The 19,556-nt window shown below is 43.9% G+C and overlaps 3 protein-coding genes across 3 annotated transcripts in view; 2 read left to right on the forward strand and 1 right to left on the reverse strand.

Annotated features, from left to right (window-relative positions):
- LOC139611994 (protein NLRC3-like) overlaps positions 1–19,556 on the reverse strand; it is a 266,035-nt gene that overhangs the window by 211,399 nt on the left and 35,080 nt on the right. The gene's annotated exons all lie outside the window — the stretch shown is intronic.
- Positions 1–19,556, forward strand: part of LOC139612011 (ribonuclease inhibitor-like) — a 176,347-nt gene that overhangs the window by 93,740 nt on the left and 63,051 nt on the right. Inside the window, exon 2 of the mRNA XM_071467147.1 lies at positions 15,748–15,924. The gene's annotated coding sequence lies outside the window, so the exon portion shown is untranslated. The remainder of the gene's footprint in view (positions 1–15,747; positions 15,925–19,556) is intronic.
- LOC139612030 (protein NLRC3-like) lies at positions 867–13,122 on the forward strand. The gene is made up of 6 exons (XM_071467154.1): positions 867–994; positions 5,694–5,788; positions 6,380–8,223; positions 8,335–8,356; positions 9,314–9,440; positions 13,113–13,122. The coding sequence occupies exons 1-6, from the start codon at positions 867–869 to the stop codon at positions 13,120–13,122; spliced, it is 2,226 nt and encodes a 741-aa protein (XP_071323255.1).

Genomic DNA, 19,556 nt, shown 5'->3' on the forward strand with positions numbered 1-19,556 from the left:
GCGCCCACGGGTAATTCATTGGGCTCACACCTCGCTGCTCACCTGCCATCCAGGAGTCCGGAGAACCATGTTCGCCATCTCCCAACGGTTCTGGTGGCCTTCGATGGAGGCGGGGGTCCGGGAGTACATCGAGGCTTGTTCGGTCTGTGCTCGCAACAAATCGTCCTCCGGGTCATGCATGGGACTCCTGCAACCTTTGCCGATCCCCTCCAGACCGTGGTCAGACATCTCAATGGACTTCATCACGGGACTCCCGGTCTCAAAAGGTAACACCACAGTCCTGACTGTGGTGGATCGCTTTTCCAAGATGGCACATTTCATCGCTTTGCCCAAGCTGCCCTCAGCTAAAGAAACTGCTGTAATTATGATGCAGAACATTTTTAGGATCCATGGGTTTCCTAAGGACGTCGTGTCCGACCGGGGGCCCACAATTTGCCCACAATTCTTTGCCCACCTCAGCCACTGGTTTCTCCCCCTTCAAGTGTGCCTATGGCTACCAGCCTCCTGTGTTTTCTGACTTGGAGCCAGAAGTGTCGGTTCCCTCTGCCCACGCCCTGGTTCGTTGCTGCCACCGCATCTGGGCCGCTGCCCGCCAGGTGCTCATTCGTCAGGGGGACAGAGTCAAAAGGGCAGCGGACCAAAAACGCCGTCCGGCACCAGAGTATCGGCCCGGGCAGAGAGTGTGGTTGTCAGCCAAGGATCTTCACCTCAAGGTTCCCTCTAGGAAGCTGGCCCCGCGGTTCGTGGGTCCTTTCCCCATCACCAAGGTCATCAGTCCAGCTGCCATCCGTCTCCGTCTGCCCAGGACCCTCCGTGTCCACCCCACTTTTCACGTCAGTCAGGTTAAGCCCGCTAAGGAGAGTTCCATGGTTCCGGCCACCAAGCCCCCACCGCCTCTGGAAGCAGCTGATGGGAGTCCACTTTATAGAGTGAAGAGACTGTTAGCTGTGCGCAACAGAGGCCGGGGAAAACAGTTTTTGGTGGACTGGGAGGGGTACGGTCCAGAGGAGAGACAGTGGATTCCACGGAGTTATATAGACGACCCTTCCCTTATTGAGGACTTTTATAGGAGCCGTCCAGAGTTGCCTGGTCCGTCAGGTGTCGGCCCTAGAAGGGGGGGTTCTGTCACACCGCGGTGAGGTCATGTTGGTTTTTTTGTCCTGTCTCCATGTCTTGTCTTGTCATTTCCTGTTTTTATTTTGAAAGAGTAACTCTCCTCTCGTTTCAGGTCACTTGCCCTCCCTTGTGTGTCTTGGTTTGATTGTCTGATTGTTTCCACCTGTCCCCTATTACCATGTGTTTAAGAGTCTGCGTCTCCCCTTGTCTGGTGCCAGTGTGTCGTTTATGTCGACATTCATTTACGACCTATCTAGCCTTCCACAGCGCCGAATCCAATCGGTATCTTGTTCCTTTTGGTTTTATTTCTAGTTCCTTGATTTTTGTCCCTCCAGTTTTCAGGAGTTTTTTGTTTCCTTGAGCCTGATTTAAAAAAGACTTTTTTGAAACCATCCTGCACCTGCGTCCAGAGTCCTTGCCTGGTTGTGACACTTTCTTATCATCCTTTATCAGCTTCAGAGACTTGCATAGTGATTTCAATTCCTGATTGAAATGATTCTTACATGGTTTGGTTTTAAAGAACCTGCATTTGTAAATGATCCTCTTGGACTGTGTCCAGCTCCACATGTCGCTCCAGAAAGACTGATCCACAGTGGAAGAATAAATGTTCCAAGCTTTCAGTCTCATTTTCACAGAACACTCAGTTCTTCACATCAAGATTAAACCTCAGTCTTCACAACTTGTTTGTTGGGTAAATCTCATTTAATATTTTAAAGTTCACCTCTTTCACTTCAGGAGGGAGAGGAAGTGAAATATATCTTCTCCTTATCACCTTCACCTCCTCAATCTCAAATCGCCTCAGTATAGAATTTCTTTGAACTGGGCTGTGGTAGCGTTTCTATAACAGACTGTTTCTAATAACTTTGTACATTTACTGTCTCAAAAGTCAGTTCCTGCTCTGCAGAGCTGTGTCAGCCCAGGAGAGATATTTAACCAGTGATCTCAAAGAGACTGGTACAGCTTTAATCAATCTGTTAAAGGTTTGAACAGAACATTTGAGCTGGAATTTCTCACAGAACATCTCGTGCTGTAACACATTTCCACTGTCATCCAGAAAATGAGCTGCAGCCCAGATTCCTTCAGATTCTCATCTAAATCCACTGATTTTTCACAGTGTAGAACATATGTGTTGTTCCACACAGGTGTGTTATGTGGTGTCATATTATGTCTATATATTAATTTCCAGTAGAGGAGGGCTTGCTGATGGAGAGTGGAGAGTTTGACTGGTAATGTGCTAAATTCAAAGTCACAGCGTAGTAGAAAGTCTGTTCCTTCCATGTTCTGGAAAATCACATCAGGGACAATGAACCAAAAAGATGAAAGACTGTAACCACTTCAGTTTCAAGGCACCCCTCAGAATATCAAAATCAATCACATTTGCTCCCCCCTCTTCATAGTTTTTAATTATATCAGTTCTCCTTATATACTGACATTTATTTCTCCATTTGGACTGAAATCAACTTTATTTATAGTTTGGATCATTGTCTGTGATATGGGGAAGGAGAGAGCTGGTAAATCAGTCTGGACAAACTCTCCATCTTTGTTAACAAAATCCTCCCAGACATGCTGACATCTCTCTGCAGCCATCTGTGAAGAACTGACTGACACTTTTCCATATTGTTACAGATATTCCTCTTTTCACTCATAATTCTGTCTCTACAAACAACAGTTCCTAAAGATTTCCCCTCCTTCTGAACCTGCTTTGGAGAACTGATTGACTGCAAAGCTAAAGGATCTGATTTTCATTTTATAAGAACAAAGTTGGGTTAACCACCAGCTGACTTCTTATTATTTGTTTATCCATCACATTGAACCTTCAATGTCACTGTTTTAATCAGAATAGATCACATCTCTGCCACCATTACAAACAGAGGTGGCCAAGTGCCATGTCCTAGAGAAACACAGCTGTAGATTCCATTGTACAGCAGCCCTATAATCTTAATAAATGTCTCTCCAAGACCAAAGAACCTCAAAGTTTCCAGTATAAACTGATGTTGGACAGAATCAAATGCTTTGTAAAGATCTAGAAATAAAATAAACCCACTCTCTTGGATTATTTCACTACAATCAAGAAGATCTAATACAGGCCTTGTGTTATTATGAAGTGACCTTCCTTTCAAAAATCCTGACTGTGTTTCACTAATTATGGACCAAATACCTGTCTTCAGTCTGGCAGCAACAGCCCCTGAGAGTATTTCATAGTCAGTGTTCAACAAAGTGATTGGTCTGAAATGATCTAAACTTCTTTTGTCTTTACCTGATTTAGGAATCAGGCTGATTGTTTCATGCTTGACATCAGTTCATTCTTCTCTATCCACTCTTTAAATAATACATTTCTTAGATCTTTTCCAAAAGAGCTGATAAAACTGAGGTGTGAGCCATCTGTCCCTGGAGATTTGTAGGAAGCCATCTTCAGGATCGCTGAGTCCAAATCCTCAGTTTTTAACTCTGTCTCACACAAATCCCTGAAGGAGTCCTCAATACGTGGGATACCATCCTGGATTTTTATCAGAGAAGGCGACAGCTTCACCTAAAGAGTAAAGTGAGGAGCACAGATCGGAGGAAAACATCAACACTTCTTTCTCTAAACTCTCTGGTTCTTTGCATTGGCTCCATTTATCAGTAGACTTGTATTTGAGTTTCTCTGTTCAGTTTGTTTTCCTCCTGAATGTTTAGATCTGTTTCCTACAACACTGAGATATTTCTTGGAGAAAATTACTTTCATACTTTTTCCTCTTTAGTTCCTTACAAACATTTGTAGTAAATTCTCTCATTTTGAATTTAATAAATTCCAGTTTGTAAATATTACCTTCATTTGAATCATTATTTTCAATATCCCTTATTATTTATCTAATTTTATCACAATATTCTTCCTTATTTAACAAACTGGCACCAAACTTCCAATATCCTCTAATTTCTTTCCTTGTGGGTTCGAAGATAAAATCTACAAACAATGATCTTACAAGGTGCTTTGGAAATGTTGGATTGTGAAGTGTAGCTCAGAATATTATCACTGACCAACCACTGATCATTTCTCTATTTGCTTCCTCCATGAGGCTTAAACCATGTGGAACTATTAACCCCCCTATTTAAACTTCTGTAAACATCAGTTCAGTTATTATCTGTCATAAAACTTTGAACAATGTCCTTACACTGCTTTACTTCCACCTGAGGGCACCTGTCAACCAGCTCAGTTGGAGCCATCTTCCAGTCTCCTCTGACTCAAATATAATCACTGGGGGTAACGTTTTTCCTACTCTATGCACAGAGTCCACCACATCCTCCATCTTTGACATTTTCATCACTTTTCTCTTCCAACCCTTTGATCTGCAGACTCCACCTCATTCTGTAACTTTCTGTATCTTACTCAGCAGAGTAACGTCCATTGCATAGTCGTGCTCCATGTCTCGCCTGCCGTCTTTTCTTTCCCCTTTAGATGAAGATTCTTGTTTTTGTGGTTCCAGTCTTAGCGTGGTGGGTTTAATTATCTTTTGTTTCCTCATTTCAGCACATTTGATTGGACAGTTATGAAGGATAAAGTTTTGGGACTAGCTTGAGAAGCTCTGAAAAAAGCACCTGCTCAACCTGCCATCTTGCCGCCCACCCTGACACCAGCAGCCTGACATATCAGTGTATTAACAGTGACTGCTGAGGAGCTGGTTTCTTCTGAAATGATCCCAACAAAGAAGAGTTTGACTTTTTTCTTGTGCATATTTTTGCTGCAGCTGATGAACATGACAGAGATGTAAAGATGTCAGTAATTAAAGGGCCGTGGTGGAGCAGAGAAGCAGCCACAGAAGAAGAGAGCAGTGTGTTGGTGAACCTGGATGAGCTGGGATCTAACAGAGTTGACCACACTTTGCAGGATCATTTTACAGCCTGAATGATGAGCTTCACATGTCAGAGCTTCACTCTCCACAGTTAGTTTGATCCAAACTACAGTGAGCAGCTGTTGGAGGAAATGACTGAGCCTCTTTAACATCAAACTAGATATTTGTCAGCTGTTTATACAGATTTCAGGCTCTATGTAATATGGGCCGCTGATTGTAAAGTGGTTCATACTGAAAAAAAAACAGTTCACCACATTTAGTCAACTTTAATGTTAAATTTAAATGTTAAATCTAAATTTGAATGCTAAATCTAAACATTAGTGAAACACTATATTTAGCAAATATGCTAATTCACGCTGCTGTTCAGAGGAAGTACCAAAATAAAAGCTCAATCTGGCAATATCAATCCAGACTCAGAGCTCTTACAACTTTGGTCCTAGGACTGATTTCATATCACTTTACTGAGTTTTAATACTTTTCCAGGTGAGAACGTGACAGTTTAGATTTATAAGATGTGGTCAGTTCATCCAAATGATTCCTTTTTGAATATTTGCTCCGATGATTTTGATGTGAGGACCCTCCTGCTGGACTGAATGAGACCGAATGAGTTGTCTGTAGTGTAGGGAAGCAAGTCTGTTTCATGAGATTTTGAATTTTGAAATCTGTGAATTTCTGCCACTGGTTTTGTTTTTCATTGAAATTATGTATATGAATGTGATATGAATAAAAACATGTTTGTGTTTGCAGAGGTCAGAACCACAGACTGAGAGCAGAGTCTCCAGGATCCAGCTGTCTGTCTATGAAGAGTGACCGGTCCAAAGGCTTTAATCCTCCATACCTCAGTCCTGAACCTGGACCCTCAGATTCACAGTAAGAGACAGTTTCTACTGTAAACTGAGCTGAAGATGATTCAGTTATGAGACATATTTGACTGTGACATGTTAGTGATGAAGAAATGTCTTCACAGAGGGAGGAAGAGGAGTGGTGTCTCTGTGGAGGAGCAGCTGTCCTGCTGTGCTCTGTGTCAGGACGTCCTGAAGGATCCAGTCTCTACCAGCTGTGGACACTGCTTCTGCAGACAGTGCTTCACCTCATACTGGGACCAGTCTGGGTCTTCAGGAGACCCATCCTGTCCCCAGTGTGGACAAAGACCCAGAACCAGACCTGGACTGCAGACAGCCAGTCAGAGCAGCACTGTACGAAGTGAGACTGAACATGTGTCTGCTGATGTCTTCATGTCTGAAACCAGGACCTGTTGTTTTCTCCAGTGTCAGTTGTTCTATCACACAGCACTGACATTTCAGATGATTCTAAAAAGCACAACATTAAAAAGCTTTTCTTTGCTGCTCTTTAGTTTTTCTGTAGCTGATGGACATAATCAGCAGATTGTCAGATTCTCTGTCTTCAGTCTGACATTGTCTCTTCTCTTTCAGCAGATAGTGGTCTGCAGGAGGTTTTAGATCAACATAAGATCAGTCTGAGGAGCAGATGTGAACGTGTGACTGAAGGAAGTGATGGAACAGGAAGTGGAACCCTCCTCAACAGGATCTACACTGAGCTCTACATCACAGAGGGACAGAGTGAAGAGGTTAATACCCAACATGAGGTGAGGCAGCTGGAGACGGCTTCCAAGATGAAGACCCTCCATGATGCTCCAATCAAGTGCCACGACATCTTTAAAGCCTTACCTGACCAACAGAGACCCATCAGAGTGGTTCTGACCAACGGCGTTGCTGGTTCTGGAAAAACCTTCTCAGTGCAGAAGTTCAGTCTGGACTGGGCAGAGGGCTTGGAGAACCAAGATGTCAGTCTGCTGGTTCTGCTTTCGTTCAGGGAGCTGAACCTGATCAGAGAGCAGCAGTACAGTCTTCTCAGGCTGCTCCATGTTTTCCATCCAACATTACAGAAGGTCACAGCAGAGCAGCTGGCTGTCTGTAAAGTCCTGTTCATCTTGGACGGCCTGGATGAAAGCAGACTTTCACTGGATTTCAACAACAGGGAGGTTGTGTCTGATGTCACACAGACATCATCAGTCAACCTGCTGTTGACAAACCTCATCCAGGGGAATCTGCTTCCCTCGGCTCTGGTCTGGATCACTTCCAGACCTGCAGCAGCCAATCAGATCCCTCCTACATGTGTTGACAGGGTAACAGAGGTACGAGGCTTCACTGACGCCCAGAAGGAGGAGTACTTCAGGAGGAGATCCAGTGATGAAGAGCTGTCCAACAGAACCATCTCACACATCAAGAAGTCCAGGAGCCTCCACATCATGTGTCAAGTCCCAGTCTTCTGCTGGATCACTGCTACAGTTCTGGAGCACATGTTGACTACAGAGCAGAGAGGAGAGCTGCCCCAGACCCTGACTGACCTGTTCTCACACTTCCTGCTGGTTCAGACAAAGAGGAAGAAGCTCAAGTATGATGAGGGACATGAGACGAGTCCACAGGAGCTGATGGAGGCTGACAGGGAAGTTCTTCTGAAGCTGGGGAGGCTGGCGTTGAAACATCTGGAGAAAGGAAACATCATGTTCTACCAAGAAGACCTGGAGCAGTGTGGTCTGGATGTCACAGAGGCCTCGGTGTACTCAGGACTCTGTACTGAGATCTTCAAAAGAGAGAGTGTGATCTTCCAGAAAACAGTCTACTGCTTTGTTCATCTGAGCATTCAGGAGTTTCTGGCTGCAGTCTACATGTTCCACTGTTACACCAACAGGAAGAGAAAGGTCCTGAAGAACTTCCTGGGACAAGACTACAAACACAGAGATTCAACCTCAAAGTCTTTGTTTCAGAAGGTTTCTGGGATGTTTGGAAACCTTCATCCATCTCTGGATTTCTTCCTGAGGGCAGCCATGGAGAAATCCCTCAGAAGTGAAAATGGTCACCTGGACCTGTTTGTTCGCTTCCTTCATGGCCTCTCTCTGGAGTCCAACCAGAGACTCTTAGGAGGTCTGCTGGGTCAGACAGAGAACAGTCCAGAAACCATCCAGAGAGCCATCTACAACCTGAAGGAGATGAACAGTGATGAAATCTCTCCTGACAGAAGCATCAACATCTTCCACTGTCTGATGGAGATGAAGGACCACTCAGTTCATCAGGAGATCCAGGAGTTCCTGAAGTCAGAGACCAGATCAGAGAAGGAACTCTCTGTGTTCAACTGCTCAGCTCTGGCCTACATGCTGCAGATATCAGAGGAGGTTCTGGATGAGTTGGACCTGGAGAAGTACAACACATCAGTGGAGGGACGACGGAGACTGATCCCAGCTGTGAGGAACTGCAGGAAGGCTGGGTGAGTCCAGACATGATCAATATAATTATCAATCAGTAGATTAGATCAGTAGTTCAGTCAAATTCAGATAAACACAGTTTTCATTTATTCTCATTATTCTTAGTTTTACTTTGAAACAATCAAAGGTCAGTTGTTTGTTTATTTCTGCAGGTGTTGTGAATGCTGTGAGCACCAAAATGTAGATGTTTCAGTTGGTTGTGATTGTTGCTGTTAAGTTCATAAAAACACTTGTTTCGTTTATTTGTAATAATTGTTGGATGATTCATTGATTTGTTAATGTTATGTGTTGTTTTGAGTCTTTTTGGTTTAATTCAAACCTGATCAAACTAATTAAAGCAGCTCCACTGATCTTACACCTCAGTGTGTTTCCAGGTGTTTCCAGGTGTTTCCAGGTGTTGGGGAGGACACCTGCATATGAGAAAACAGTAGTATTAAACCTTTAGTGTCTCCAGCTGTGCAGTCGGATAAATGTCCTCAGGTGATGTCACCTGAGTCAGTGTGGGCGGAGTCTGAAGACACCAGACCTCTGCACCCCCCCCCCGGCTGCATAACACACCTTAACCTAACAGCTGAGGGTTGGTGGTTGAGGTGCATTGAGGGTAATGTAGGCAGCAGGTTTTTCTGAGGAAGAAGAATGTGTGAATGAAAAAAGAAGATGTCTCTGGTTCAGCTTTGTTGAAACTGTCCATTGTGACAGTGTTACAGGAGAGCAGTGATTAATCTGTGGAGGTCTGTATTCAGGACTCATGAGGTTTCTATGACAACAGTCATCAGTGTTTGACAGTGGACAGTGAATGCAGTGAAGCTCTAATGAGCAGGTTCTAGCAGGTGTTTAGTAAAGTTTGAGAGAGTGATGAGAATTATTGTTTCATGTCAAACACAATCAGATCAGATGAGCTGAGCCACAGATGTGAAGAGCAGATGTTCATCACATCATCATCTTCTCTCATCAGATGCATTTTAACTTCAGTGTCGTTTATTACAAACTGTCTGATTTTATTCTCACACATTTTATATTTTCTCTCATCACAGACTTGGTGGTTGTCGACTCTCAGAGACTCAATGTGAAGTCGTGTCCTCAGCTCTGAAGTCCAACCCCTCCCATCTGAGACACCTGGACCTGTGTGGAAACAAAGACCTGAAGGATTCAGCAGTAAAGCAGCTGTGTGCTGGACTGGAGAGTCCAAACTGTAGACTGGAGACTCTGAGGTCAGTTCACTGACTGGAGCTGTTGTAGTTTTATATTCAGTTCAAATCTGTGAAGTTCTACTTTTTCATTGGTTGGATCATTTTCAGGATTTCTGTGTGAGGATTTAAAAATTGAGCCAATGAAGAGAAAGAAGGAAGATGAGACCAGGAGCAGAGTGGTGATGGGGAGGGTCAGGAGAATCCTCGGGGGCCGTTTGGGGGCCGGGCCAGACTGATTATTGTGTAGACTAATAATATTGTGTTATATAAAAGTGGTCTACCTCACTGCACAATCCTGCAGCCTGAACTGAGCCTTGAACTGTGATTGGTCAGCTGCTGACCAATAAGAGCTGTGAAGTGGGGCTGGTACAGAGTCATCAGAGACCTGTTGGTGTTATCAGGGAACGTGTGTGTTCACTGTTCACATTGGTTTGAAGCAGCAGCAGAAAGAGAAGGAGAAAGGTGGAGCAGAGAAGAATGAAGAAGAACAAATACTGGAGGAGGAAGCAGAGAAATGTTCCACAATCACAGAGAGATTCAACATCCAGTAAAGAGCCGGCAGCTGAAATGCTAAGCAGGGGCGTTGTAGCTAGCTGCTAGCTCAGCTCATATTAAATGTGGCTAGTATAGCTAGCTGCTAGTTGTTGGGCAGCAGCCCTGTGCTTGTGTTAGCTGCTGTTTGTCTTTGTGTGTTATTAACAGCTGGGACTGGTGATCTCCAGGTAAAATGAAGGGTCCCACTCGGCCCCTGGATGAGAGCAGTCACAGTGTTTGTGATTCAGAGCAGCAGAGAATTGACAGAGTTTGATGTTAAAATCAGAAAGTTGATGAGAATCAAACTGCAACAGTCTCACAGATCTTCTGCTGCTGCTGCTGATCTGAACACCAGCAAAGCTGCAGCTCTCTGCAACCAACAAATATTGCAGCTGTTGTTGTGTGTTGATGTCAGCACTGCAGCATCATGGGAAGCCACAGACCTTCAGACTGCAACACAAACCAGATCAAAGCAGGGCCAGTGGCTGAGGCGGGAAAGTGGAGACAAGAGGAAACTCAGCTGGGACATGGAGGCAGGAAGGATTAGATTGATGCTGGGAGCAATTTATGAGCAGCTCCCACCTCCCCAACATCATAGTGAATAAACAGGTGAGGAGCCAACATGTCCTCTATGTTCAGGTGGAGCTTCATGTGGCTCCTTCTATCAGGGGCTAAAACAAGCCTGTCTCCAGGCCCACACACCTGGAGACATCAGCAGGTGCTGAGGTGTCTCCCAGCAGCCACTGAGAGTCAGAAATCAGAGGTGAACTCACTGGAGGCAGAAGGAGACAAGATGGATTTGATTTGCTGAAAGCTGAGCTCCAGGGGAGGTTGGCTGTAGGGGTTTTGTTGGCAGATCAGTCTGGTCCCTGTTACCTGAACTGAGCTGGTCTCCCTTCTGTTCTCTTCAACTCCACTTCTATCGTGGGCTTAATGCCATCCGTAGCTTCTTGTTTATGTTTGTACTGAGGTTGCCAAATTGGAACTGCTGTGGACATGACAGAAAAAGTGACCGGGCTTATATCTTTATGTATCATGCTCACATTGGCCATTTACATCCGTTCTACTGAATGCGATACATATGAGTGGATGGGGAGACAAACAGCTTAGGTATTTGAGTAGGTTGCCAATCTGTAAGCACAGTTGCCTGTGTAACCATGGGACCTAGCTCTTTGGCTTGATGACCAGCATGTAGGGCCAGGGATATGTGGGGGACAGCAGTGTCTGCCATTTTATACCACTGTTCTCCATAGTCAGGTAACACCACTGCAGCTGCCACGCCCTCCTTGCCCACATAAATGCCATCTACATGCAGAGTCCAGATATGACCTTCCATTAAACTCTACTCTGTAAAACCAATCCTCATTTCGGTCATAATACAGGCTGCAGTGAGGGGGATCGGGAGTAGGGTGATAGGATGTGAGGGAGTGGATCCATGGAGACCATAAGTTAAACTGATCTAACAAGGGATTGTTCTCTGTGTCTAATAACACCCAGTATATGTCAGCTGGTGGGGTGCACATCTCACGGCCACTCCCAATGCTCTTCCCATTAAGTTCACAGGACAGTCAGGGGCATATACAAATGAGTGTCTCAATGTCTGGTTCCCCACAGTCACAACAGTTTCTTCAGTGAAAGGCGGTTTTTGTTCAGTGCCAGAAAATCCCAAAACAGAAACATAGATGGGTGAGAGTCTGCAGGGTGGATCACTCAAGGTTGAGTAGCGAGCTCCAGTATCCACCCATTTGGTTTTCCCTTTCACCTTTAGAGACAAACAGGGGGCTGCCAAACCCTGTAATCCCTCTTCTGTCGGGCATCCCTATTGCTGTGGGAACTGTCCCCACCCCCCAGGATGTACTGGCCATCCTCCTGGTGCCATATGTGGGTTAGGTGCCTGTTGAGGTGCTGCTGCCCCTTCCGGAGGACCCCCACTCCCTCTCTGCTGCTGACCATAGCCGTTATACCGTCAGTCTTTAACCCAATGACCTGTGTCTCCGCAAATAAAACATCACTTGTTTCTCTGTCCCCCACTTCCTCCACCACGACTGCCTATCTTCCTACCTCCCAACTGCTGTCTGTTATTTTGATTAATTCTCCCCTGGCTTCCTGCCCCTTGGAACATCTGACCTGCAATGAACACCGGCACCGGAATATGAACGGGATAGTAAGGATAAGGGTTAGGGGGAGGAGGAGTCGGCATGGGCGGGGAAGACAGTGGAGCAGCCGCTATTTCTGTCACAGACATTTGTGCCAATTGCTTATGCTGTTTAACGCTCGACTTTTTATCTGTTGCCTGATCTCGGGCCTGTTGTAATTGTAACTTTAGAAGCTGCCCTTTAAGTTCCTCCATTTCGCCCTCTTTCGTTTTCTGCTTTTGTGCATATGTGTCCATATGATGTGTGAAATGTCTTTCCTACACATCAGAGTGGGCTCCGAGGAGATCAGGATTGTCAGACATTTTAGTTTTCACTTCCTCCGTGCAGTTTTGTAATACTGCCTGTCTAAAAAGATAGTCATTACCTTGTGAGGGATGCTCCCCTGTGTTATCTAACCACTCTTGTGTGCAACGACTTAGAAACACAGAGGCTGACTCTTCTGGCTGTGGATGGAAGATAATGTTGTTTGTGTGCGGGTACAGGGAAACGCGCTCTAAGGGCGTCTCCAAATTTAGTGGCATATAGGCTGAATGGAGTGCTGTCTGCCACTAACTGTGTATTCGCCTGCTTCTCTACCGCATCACTTTCCCAGGAACCACAGGAGTGGCCCAAAAGCCCCCTTATATCGCCCATAGCTATGGTTTGCCCTTGTGTAAGCTGTGAGACACTCAGAGGAGGTAACTGATTAACTAGAGCCGTCATGTCACCCAGTGAGAATGGTTTGTATTTGGTGGGAAGTTTATTTGTGCCTTCTGAGAACAAAGGTAGCTGCCACCATCCCTTCCCTGTCTGTGCTCCTTTCCCTGTTTCTTAAGCTGTATCAGTCGATTCTGAAGAGCCTTTTTTATGTCCATCCTACAGTCATCATGTGGAAACCACCCAAGTTGTCATTTCATCCCATACCATTCTTCTAATTGTTTTAATACTTTTCCTTTTTTCTTTTCTGACTGACACACTGACACATTGTGTCTTATAACGTCCCACTTTTTTCCCCACGTCACAGGGACTCCTAAATCCTTTTTTAACATAGGTATGTCGAATTCGGCTTTTTCGCGGTCAAATTCCCCTTCCATTACTATTACTTGATGTCTTATTTCGTACTATAAACAGTTCAACTTATTTTACACATGGAAATATCTCATGAATGACTCCTATAGGTCAATCGGGGCTGCTGAGAGACAATCTTCTACAGCCTCTCCTATTGAGAACACTGCAGTCTCCCACTGGGTGTTTAAGATTCACACAGCATCCCGATCTTTTAATTCATGAAATAGATTTCCATCCAAACCACCCCAATACTTACCTCTGTGTATGTATGCTCAACACAGTAATCCCTCCCCACAATCCCCGTGAAGCCCCTGTTTTGTTTAACAAACTTAACACACAATTATATAGTTGTTTACAGGCTTTTAAGGCCCGAAGCCCCCTGCTTAACAACAACAATACAATACTTTTCGCAGGCTTTTAAGGTCCGAAACCCCCTGTTCAAAAGTATAACCCGGAATCAGGAATTATAGGTCCATAACCTCCTCTGATTCTTAAAATAAAAAAAAATGTGTACACACAAAGGCAATACCAGAAATCAGGAATTATAGGTCCGTAACCTCCTCTGACTTTCTAAGGTATTTACCATTTGTTCACTGCTTGTTATACTCAGATTACAGTGTAAAATACTAACAGGAAGAAGAATGAGCCCAGTAATGAAGGATAATTTAGTACTGTCCAATATGCACACTTTTCTTAAAAAGGTGGTGCTTACCTTATATTGGGGATCCCTTTTGTCCTCCAACTGGTTCACCTGCCTCCCGTACTTCACATCCAGTCGTTGCTGGTCAGTTAAGTATCACGTCGGGGTCACCAAATTGAAGGAAAAAAAACAATCTCACCCTCCGGCGGATGAGTGCGATGTTCAAAATACTTAAGGACCAAATAAATGAATGTCCACCACAGAATTTGAGTTCTAATTCTTTAGTGAATCCTTTCAGCAAGCAATGAACAGTTTACAGAGCTCTGGACCAGAATGCCTTACCCTGACCAATAACAAGTGTTAATCAGCCTGCATTCTGACAGTCTATCTTTTCCTGGTCCAGTATTTTGTATACGATTACATACAGAGAAAAAGTGCTAAGACGCGGTGTCCTCTTCTGATTGGCTCCTCTCGCTTCCCGCCTCTTCTTCTGCTTCCGACCGGAACGTGACCTGAAACTCAACTTTTACCCACTATCCTGTTCCCCATCTATACCACTGCATTTCACCGACTGCTCTTCCATTATGCCCTAATATGGAGCTGTTTTGATAGTGCGGTATCTATTCTGCCTTGAGCAGGTGTCTTCACTCCCACATCAGCCCGACACCAAGGTCGCTCTGCCCTTTAATTCTGCAGATGATGTTCCTGTTTTATCTCCTATTTCTGTGCACAGTATTCTTTTATCCTGACCTCTCTGACCCCTGGATTGAGAACCCTAATGCATTCCATTCCTTACATGAACCCCATTAAAATTACTAATAGTATTTGTGCACAGCATAACTATTAGTGAAATAAAAGCCTGAAGGACTTTGTCCTATAACAGCAGTTGTGTATAAAATAAGCAATATCAACAACACCACGTTGTGCTTCTCTGAACCTGTGCACTGTGAACTCAAAGCGCTCCAGGTGTCCTTCATGTCATATCTAGTTGATTGTGTGTGAACACAACAAAAGCTCAAACTTGATCTTGAAGAATGGAGCTTCTTCTAATCACATGAGTAACACAAGTGGTCATGTGACTGTGGTTCAGGAGCAGTTACCAGAGCAGACTGACACTGACACTCAGAGAAACTCTGTTCATCAACTATCAGACCTAAACCGTGGACGTTGTGCTGAGCTGAAGGGTTGTAGGACTGTGAGCACAGGTTTGATCTCTGCTCTGTGACCTTCATTAACCCCGTCCTCACTCAGTCTGCTCCTCACTGGGGGGTTGATGTGAAAATCAGATGAATTCTACTTCATCATTCAGTGAAGATCAGCTGAATAAATCTCTGGTGTTTTCCAGCAGGAGGCTCTGAACGTTACCTGAAGGTGAACTGGTTGTTGCTGCAGGTCACAGAATCTGACGGCTCACAGAATGGGCTGTAACACCGGTGGTAGACTGAGGCCGAGCACTCGTCCTCCTCAAGTTCTCAACAGTGACACAAGTTCTTCTTTAAAGATGTGGACACAGAGAAATCTTTTCCCTCCTCCTGTAAATGTGACATTGTGCAGTTGTTTGGTGACTTTGGAACATTGAAGCTGCTCCACCATGTTTGTTCTGAACAGTGTGACTGAGTTCTCACTGTTTGTTCACGTCCTCAGTGTTTTGTTTCTGTGCTGATGTCTGTAGTGTCAGAGAGGGAACAGACTAAACAGATGTGAATCCTCTGATTCTCCTCTGATTACAGACTGAACTGAGGTCAGCAGCAGCTGATCAACCTGTGTTCACATCAACAGCTGTATGAATGTTGTGCTGACATTTGGATGATGTGTGTAGAAGGCTGACATGATGAAGATCCACAATAACAGAAGGACAAAGTCACTCTACTCATTTTAGACAAAGATCATTGATCAGGACAAATCTGATTGATTATCAATCATTGATCTACATCTTTGATTCTTTACTCAGATTGAGTTGGTGCAGGTTGTCAGAGATCAGCTGTTCTTCTCTGGTCTCAGCTCTGAAGTCCAACCCCTCCCATCTGAGAGAACTGGACCTGAGTGGAAACCAGACCCTGCAGGATCCAGGAGTGAAGGGTCTGTGTGGTTTTCTGCAGAGTCCAGACTGTCGACTGGAGACTCTGAGGTCAGTTCACTGTTGTAGATCTTATATCTTGAATCCACAGCTAATGAAGCTTCACACACAAGTTGAATCCATTGACTGTGAATGAATGAATGACATTGTAAATAGTTGTTGTCTCATGTTTCCAGTTGTTCTTCTCTCAGACTGAGAATGATTCTTCAGTTTCAGCTCATTTCACTCACTTGTCATGAATAATGTCTGTTCACTTCAGTTCAACCTTCACAGCTCACACACTCGTATTTCTCTCAGTCAGAGGACTCATGTTTTCTAAATCCACTGGAGAAAATGTCCAGTGTTAGTTGTTCAAGTCAATTCATTTTTATCACAACAACATACACAAGATCCTCACAACTAATATTTGTCCGAAGAAAGTGAAGAAACAATCTTCTTTTTTCAGTAGATTTCAGTGAAGTGTCAGGACTAATGTCTGTTTGATCAAACTGTGTGTGTGTTTTCATCTGTAACACAACACACACAAATGTTGTGTTGACAATGTTGTGTTGTACTGACATGATGAAGATCCACAATAACAGAAGGACAAAGTCACTCTACTCATTTTAGACAAAGATCATTGATCAGGACAAATCTGATTGATTATCAATCATTGATCTACATCTTTGATTCTTTATTCAGATTGAGTTGGTGCAGTTTGTCAGAGATCAGCTGTTCTTCTCTGGGCTCAGCTCTGAAGTCCAACCCCTCCCATCTGAGAGAACTGGACCTGAGCTGGAACCAGGACCTGCAGGATTCAGACTTGAAGGATCTCCGTGGTCTCGTGAAGAGTCCAGACTGTAGACTGGAGACTCTGAGGTCAGTAGAGGGGCGGAGTCAGTCCATGCTGCTCTCAGCAGTATTGTACTAAACACAGTTAGTATCAGAGCAAAGATCCAGTGTTTCCTGTGAACCTCCAACCTCCTCAGTGGCTGCTTTCCTCAGTGAAGCTGTGAGAGGAGAACGGGGACAGGCTTCAGGATTGGACAGAAAGACAGAGAGACAACAGTCAGCCAATCAGAGCAGCCAGAAGCTTGTTGTGATCATGTGTGTGAGTTGATGTGAAGACGACTGTTGTTGTTGTGTTGATGTGTACAGGAAATAAAGCTGATTCCAGCTGACAGCCTCACAGATGGACAGAGACAGTGTCCTCATTCATCAAACTGTCCAATCTGATCTGAGACTGTTTGTTCTCTGGTTTCAACACTAAACAGCTGATCAGGTTCATCTGTGTCACAGCTCTGAGATCAGTGTGATGGAGCCTGACAGTCCCTGGCTCTTAGTGACAGCCTCCATGTTCAGTCAGGTGATGTTTCAGAAGCAGCTCACATGTTGATCAACACACAGAGACTCTGTGTTTAAAGTGACATCAGCTGACAGGTAACAGGAGTGAATCCATCACTGACCTGTTGCTGACTCAGCACTTTGTTTCCACTGTGGACTGAGTGAAATGTGCAGAGTGAACAGACTTGATGCTGAACGTCTCTGCAGGTCTGTGAGCTTCCAGCTCAGTGTGTTCACTCCAACACGTTAACATGAGAGCTGAGAGGAAGCAGCTGCTGCACATCTGGTCTGAACAGGACTGAAGTCCCTGCTGCATCACTGACTGATGAAGTGAGTCTCTGTAAACACTGATTCATCTCCTCTGCTTTCTTCTTCTCTACACAGATGGTGGTGAGAGTGGAGAGGAGAGCTTGATCCAGCAGTGACTGACAGAGGAACCAGAAGAAGTGGAGATGACTCTCAGTGCTGCAGTCTGAACTGATCTGAGAACAGCTCCACTGTCACACACAGAGTCCAGTCCACCATCATCCCTGTGTGTTCCTCTGGATCTGACAGAGCATCATCAGTGTCTCTGGACTTAAAGCTCATCAAGTTCAGCTCATTATGTTACTGTTACATTTTCATAGTATTGTATTTTATTGCACTTTACTGCTTCTCTTAAGCCTGTTGAGATATGAGGTTTTTAGCCATATCTCCCAGCCTTTTTATATGAGCATGTCTATATATCTTAATGATAAGTCAACAAGTATTTAATTCATCATTAATTAACAGTACTTTAAATCCTTCTGTATGGTAAATAATGTTTTTATGTTTACTTCCTGTTTTTATAGCCTTATATTTGACTGGTGTTTAGTTCTGCTGTTTGTAGCAGAATAATAATTCAGTGTAAATTCAAATGTAGCTTCAATTTCCACCGACACAGTGAGGGGGGCAGTAGAGTTTCAGTGTTGACATTTCACTTGTTTCATGTCTTTGTTCAACACGACTGTTTTTACATCCAGAGACTGTTGATGTGAAGTCCAGCATTATCAATGACCATAATTAGCAAATCATTTGAACACATTTCCTCCATCCACTACTGACTTATTCAATGACCTTGTTGCTTCCAATGATAATTTAAGATTCTCTTTTGATTCAGTTACTCCTGATCAAAAAACACCACAAATCGAATCACCATGGAAAAAGAAGCTGTTGAAAAGCTGAGAGAGGACAGAGGAAAAGCAAATCACATGTTCACTTGTATATTTTTAAACATAGGGTTTTAATTAACAGTTACGTCGTCAGGAAAGAGAGACGATTAATTCAGAAAACCAAAATAACCACAGTTTTCTTTTCTACAGTTGATCATCTTTTAAATCCACCACCTGCTCTCAGTCTAACTCAACTTTCAACTGAGAAAATCTCTGCACAGTTTTAAAGAAAACATTTCTGTTAGAGCCAGCATAGCAAATATTAACACACAAACTCTCATGGGCTCCCAGCTATGATGTCAACCAATCTGCTACCTGACTCTCTCCTAAGGAACAACAAGACTAATAAAGTCCTCTGAACTCAGGAAACCTACTGCTTTTAAAATGTCAATGATCAATCTGGACTGCCAGTTAAATAATTCCAGACACATTCCTTTGAGAGAAAATTGTTTTTAATCAACCACTCACATTTAACTAGTAACATTTTAGAAAAGTTCCAATTTGGTTATTCAGCAACCCACAGCACAGAGAGTGCTGTAATCAAAGTGGTAAATGAGAAATGAGCCGGTCTCTGACCGTGTTTTAGTCTGATTTATTCTTATTTAATGAAACAGCCATAGGAATGGTGAATATCCTCAGGGGACCCACAGTACTGAATATGGTGTTCCTCAAGGAACCATTCACAGCCCAATCCTGTTATCACTATATTTGCTCCCATTGGGAAACAGTATCAACCATCACCATATTGGGTGCCATCTGTACGCTGATGATACACAATTGTACATCTCTGTTTCCCCAAATGACTCCATTGCACTGCTCTCTCTCATCACCTGTCTCACGAACATTAACACATGGATGTGTAAAAACCTTTTAAAAGCAGCAAGAGAAAATCTACACTTTGTGTTTGGTCTCAGCAAACAAATGAAAACACTAATCACATATTTGGGATCACTTTAGCCTCAGATCTTTAGAGGAAGAAATAAGAAATGTTTCCAAAGTCACTCAGAATCCTCACTCACACTTTTATCACTACCTGTTTAGACTGTTGTGATTCTCTGTACCTTTCAGAAACGACTGTAAAGTTGTGACATGAGATTTTCTTTGGTTTTATGTTCCATGCAGATCACTAAGCTCTTCCACTACCTTTCTTTTAGATGTCTTTTCAGTGTT

The sequence above is a fragment of the Trachinotus anak genome, unplaced genomic scaffold (genome assembly GCF_046630095.1).
Source record: "Trachinotus anak isolate AG129_WGS33_773 ecotype Australia unplaced genomic scaffold, CSIRO_AGI_Tana_v1 ptg000029l, whole genome shotgun sequence".
Taxonomy (NCBI): domain Eukaryota; kingdom Metazoa; phylum Chordata; class Actinopteri; order Carangiformes; family Carangidae; genus Trachinotus; species Trachinotus anak.